This window comes from Chironomus tepperi, unplaced genomic scaffold (genome assembly GCF_022539635.2).
Source record: "Chironomus tepperi strain 1889 unplaced genomic scaffold, CSIRO-AGI_Ctep_v1 contig_267, whole genome shotgun sequence".
NCBI classification, from domain to species: Eukaryota; Metazoa; Arthropoda; class Insecta; order Diptera; family Chironomidae; genus Chironomus; species Chironomus tepperi.
In genome coordinates, this window is record NW_027226389.1 from 27,801 (window position 1) to 32,865 (window position 5,065).

Below are 5,065 nucleotides of genomic sequence, written 5' to 3' on the forward strand. Positions count from 1 at the left end.
TTTACATCATAAATTCTCAATTTTATTATAACCAACAATATAAAAATAATTAAATTGCTTCAGACCAATGATCCCAAGTTTGAATCATCTGATACAGTGCCTCGCCTGGACTATCGGTTTGGATGAATTGTCGTGCACCAAAAATTTTATAATCTGGTGTTAATTTTCCTAGTTCAACGCCCAACTTCAGCAGTGTAAAGAAGGCAGTAACTTGATTTGTGTTAGGAAGTTCTAGATTGAAATTTCCGTTGAACGCAATACCGTAATTGAGTCGATTATGTCCTAAAGGTAAAAGACATTAGATTTTTGAATTTTCTTATGGGATATTTTGTTTACCTCGGGTATGAACACCTTCATAATCCCATCCGATTCCTTAAAAAACAATTAATTTTCATTTAAAATTCGTGATTTAATTTAAAAGGAATCCGAGAAGCACACGACGTAGAATTATCTGAAAATCCTAGATTCTGACCTAAGGTCGGACTTTCAGGACTTTACTAGGATTTGAGACCAAGAACCGCGGGCCTGCATTTAATGCATTTCAAATGTGCAAGTTTCCAGGTTTCAGATGTACCTTAAAGCTCATCCAAGACTGCAAGCCATCGTTTTTTGTCTACAGACCTGTAATTCTGGACGTACCCTAGAATTTTCTAAGCCGTGTGCCTCTCAGGCCTTAAATTACCTTCATAAACATCTCCATTATTGCAAATCACAAAATTATATCCAATATGAGAGTAATTACGACCCATATGGAGCATTTCCATTTGCTTCATGTTTTGAAAGCAACAATTCTGTAACAATTTAATACACTTTGTAGGAATTACCAGAAGGACCACTTTCTCTGAGTTATTACCTGAGTAAAACAATTCTTCATCACCGTATGACAAACAATCACACGACTTAATGGCAAATTAAAAGGATCAACACTGCCATTTGGCTTAGCTGCTTCCCAATCAGATCGAGTGTGAAGTTTAAATTCGAATGGTTTTTTGGTCGTGGATGAAGCTGTCTTTGTGTTAATTCTTGTACTTGCTAAGAATAGTGCGAACATGAGGAGTAATAAGCATAATACAATAAATAAATTCCATTTTAGATGACTTTTTAGAATATTTTTCACTTCTTTTGTTGGTGTTCCGGAAATGTCTTTCAATTCACTACTATCGGAACAAAATTCTTGCTTTATTGTTACTGGTCCATTGTATATTACACGATCGCCAACTTGAACATTTGATGAGCTAGTGACTGCAAGTGCATTAATATTTGTTTGTGGCTGGTTAATTCTACTATCTAGTTTGTCACATGCATAGTCTCCTGCATAGTCCTCAACTAAAGAATTCGAAGCTGTCGAATCACTGTCGTAAGTTGTGTCAGAAATAGAAATACTCAAATCATGTAAACTGAAATTTCGTTCCATTGCAAATTTTGCTGTGAATTTCAAAATATTAAACTGATAAACGAAGACTGCAAAGAAGCAACAAACTGACTTTGACTGATACTTTTAATTTACTAAGGAATGTTTGTTTACAAGTCTTATGGAGCAGACAGATAATGCTCATCATATTGATAATCGAATCTCTTTCTCTTTGAACTCTCAATTATGATTATTATTTTGGGAATTACTCAAGTATTAAGGCTTATGGATGAGAATACTCAGAGGAACTATCAACTAAGGTAATATTCCCGATGGGCACAGTGCGACGAATTGGATTTTTAAGCGGTTAAGTTACGACGAAATCAGCTGTGGCACCATCAGGGCAACTACGCGTTTAACTGTTAATACAGCGACAAAACAATGAAATCAGCTGTCACGGTGCCGACAGGTCAACTTCGAGTCTGACTGTTTATATGGTAAAGTAACAATGAGTTCAGAAGTCACGAGGCCGTCAGGGTAATGACGAGTCTTACCATTAATACGACGACATACCGACGGCCTATCGATCATATTGTGCTGTTTGGGATTGAGAGTTTTCTCAACTCATTCAAAATTCTGTATTTTACTAGTTTTTGAGGAATCCCACATTTATTACGTATATAAAAAAATATTTACTAAGTAAATCACCGACATTTTTAAATTATGTCTGACCAATGATCCCATGTTTGCATCATTTGATAAAATGCTTCACCAGGACTGTCTGTTTGCCTAAACTGACGTCCTCCATAAATTTTATAGTCGCGCTCTAATTTCCCTAGACCAATTCCTTGCTCAAGCAGGAGATTTAATGCTGTTATTTGATTTTTATTAGGAACTTCTGAGTTGAAATTTCCATTGATTGATATTCCGAATGATTTGGAGTTGTGTCCTAGTGTGTGAATAGTGAAATTTGAATTTTTGAGTTAATTACAACACTTTTGAGTCAGAATTCAAGACTCAATCTAAGTTATCAATCACCTGCTGTGTGTGCTCCTTGAATATCCCATCCAACTCCTTAAAAAATGAAAATTTTATGTTTGAGGAATAATTTTTTAGTGCATTTTTACCTTCATAGACATTTCCATCATTCCCAATCACATAATTGAATCCAATGTCACCAAAATTCCATTTTAAATGGACATTTTGCATTTCTTTAAGATTCTCTGAACAGCTTTCCTACAAAATAACGCAATTTTTTTAGAGTATGGACAAGAATCGCAGGCCTGCGTATCAGAGGCGCCATCCTGCACCTTATAGTTCGCCCCAGGCTGCAGATCAGCATTTCATGACTGTAGGCCTGCAAGTTTTGCTTGTATTTACCTTAGTATAGCAATTTCTCATCACCGAATGATTTATTATAACTTTTTTTAGTGGCAATGTCAAATTTGTCATTTCTTCGGTCGGCGGAAGTGCTCCCCATTCAGCACGCGATATTATATTTAATTCTGGAAGTTTTGGCTTTTCTAATGATGAACTAATATTATCCCACATAAAAGTGAGATTTAAAGACACTACTAATGCAAAAGTGACAACTATTCCACCTGCTATAAGCACAGACTTCAAATTAAGCTTAAAAATATGAAATTTCTTGTTTTTGACAGTTGTTGTGCCATCGGTTTCTAACTTTTTACTATCGTTATTAATAACAACCGGACCATTGTAGACAACTCGATCACCAATTTGAATATTCGATGAGTTTGTAAATGCAATTGTACTTATTGTGGGTAGTTGCTTCTTATTCTCAATTTCATGTCCAATATATCCATCAATTATCGAATTAGAAGCTGTTGAATCACTGTCATATGACAAATCTAAATCTTGGATATCTTGACCCATTAATACGCAAATAATTTGGCAAATTAATTTACTAATATTCAGCGACGAAAAATTAATTAAGTTCCACCTTCAACTAATATTCCAGACCAACTAAATTTACGTACTGTAACAACGTAAAGAGTAAGCTTGTCGTACTCATTTTGTGATATTCAAACGCTCTTTCCTTTGATTCTCACTAATTAATTCTCCCATTAAACTCAATTATTCCCTCACGTGCATGCAGTTCTTTGCTTTTATTATTCATAGATTAGAATATACGCATATTTTTTTATCAATTTTTTTGTTCATTAGATCACGTAATCGAGACATATTTGGATGATTGATAAATGACAATCGAGTGATATCGAGAACATATATTTGAAGCTATTTATAGCTAGAAAAAGGTATAGAATGGTGTAATTTGAGGGAAATTGTACTATATAAGTCAATGTGCTGCATGGGGTGTAGATGATGGCTCAATTATGTCGATAAATTTAGGTTATAGTTTGAATTGAGATAGAATACAACATTAGGCACTAAGTGAAGCTGACAGAGGCGTTTCCAGCGGCTATAGGGTTTGAGAACGCTTCTGGAAGCTAATACTGAATAGAAAGTACAACTCGGGCTTAAATCCATCCCGAAATTAAGAATCACACAGCCTCAAACATCATCTCAACCACGTCAATCAATCAGGAACGTATTCAGCGGCCGTGCGGCTTGGCTAGGCTTCTAGGAGTTAATATGGAATAGCTAGGGCTTCAAATTAAGGATTACAAAGCTTAATCAAGTCAAAGACTTAAGAAACAACCAAAAAATGAAGCAACAGCCCAAAACATCATCTCAACCACGTCAATCAAGACCAACCAAAAGTTAAACACTCAAAAACCCACAAAATAAATCATCTCGATTACATTTGACTGTTTCAAGGCCACATCCATTGACCATTGATTATCGTTCCGTTATGATAAAGTTCATAACGTAAACAATTACACCTATGTAACCGCACAAATTGGATATAATGGGAATCTTCTCTTATTTCAATTTAATTAATATTTTACGTCCATTATAAATGGGAGATTTAATTATTTGAAATTAATTTTTGATGTAGGCTGGATGGGATGTAAAATTGTTTAAAGGATATGAAACCTTATCCAAATTGCGTCATTAAAATACCAGGAATGAAAAATGAAAACCTTTAGCCTTAAATTAAATTAAAATACTTAAAATACTTAAAGTCATGGAAATCACAGCAATTTAATTTCATCACATCTTCACAAAATGCAATAAATTTCTATTCAAGTGCTTAGAAAAAAATATGTCTCTGCACAATCAGCACGTCGTAAATTTTGGCTTTTTTTTCAGTTCCATTTGAGAAAAGATTTTGGCATTGAAAATGCATTAGCTGTAGCTTTGTGTGTCTGTAGGTTTAGCTCGATTCATATTTCTGCCAAAAAATTACTTTTTTTTGTTCAAATATTGTTCTTGTAATTTATATTTCTAAAATCAATATTTCATATTGCATCTTGAATGAGAGTCTGTGCATTATATTTATAACAAAACTCGAATGCTTTCCGTGTAGGTGTAAAATTAACAAGAAATGATTCAAAAAGGAGAAAACTGCAAAAGGTCTTATCGCGGATTTTATGAGCATTAAAGCTTTTTTTTACAGTCAGCATTATGTCAGTAAAGTTGCATTTGTTGAAGCAGTGATGGATAAATTATGTGCCGCGATACACAAATGTTCTGAGGCACATGAATGCGCAGCATAATGTGCAGCAAATAATCTCAAGTTTGTATCCAGTTTTTCAAGCACTGAGGAAGGACGTGGCACAAAAAGGT

At 34.4% G+C, this 5,065-nt stretch overlaps 2 protein-coding genes across 2 annotated transcripts; both read right to left on the minus strand.

The window, feature by feature from the left end:
* Nucleotides 1-1,484, minus strand: LOC139091947 (peptidoglycan recognition protein-like). The gene is made up of 4 exons (XM_070642195.1): nucleotides 854-1,484; nucleotides 683-791; nucleotides 337-372; nucleotides 1-282 (listed from the first exon to the last, which is right to left on the minus strand). Exons 1-4 carry the CDS (start codon nucleotides 1,412-1,414, stop codon nucleotides 50-52), a joined length of 939 nt encoding a protein of 312 aa, XP_070498296.1. The 5' UTR covers nucleotides 1,415-1,484; the 3' UTR covers nucleotides 1-49.
* Nucleotides 1,485-2,067: 583 nt separating this feature from the next.
* On the minus strand, nucleotides 2,068-3,247 carry LOC139091949 (peptidoglycan-recognition protein SD-like). Its single transcript, XM_070642197.1, has 3 exons — nucleotides 2,732-3,247; nucleotides 2,479-2,587; nucleotides 2,068-2,300 (listed from the first exon to the last, which is right to left on the minus strand). The coding sequence occupies exons 1-3, from the start codon at nucleotides 3,245-3,247 to the stop codon at nucleotides 2,068-2,070; spliced, it is 858 nt and encodes a 285-aa protein (XP_070498298.1).
* Between the last annotated feature and the right edge of the window lie 1,818 nt (nucleotides 3,248-5,065).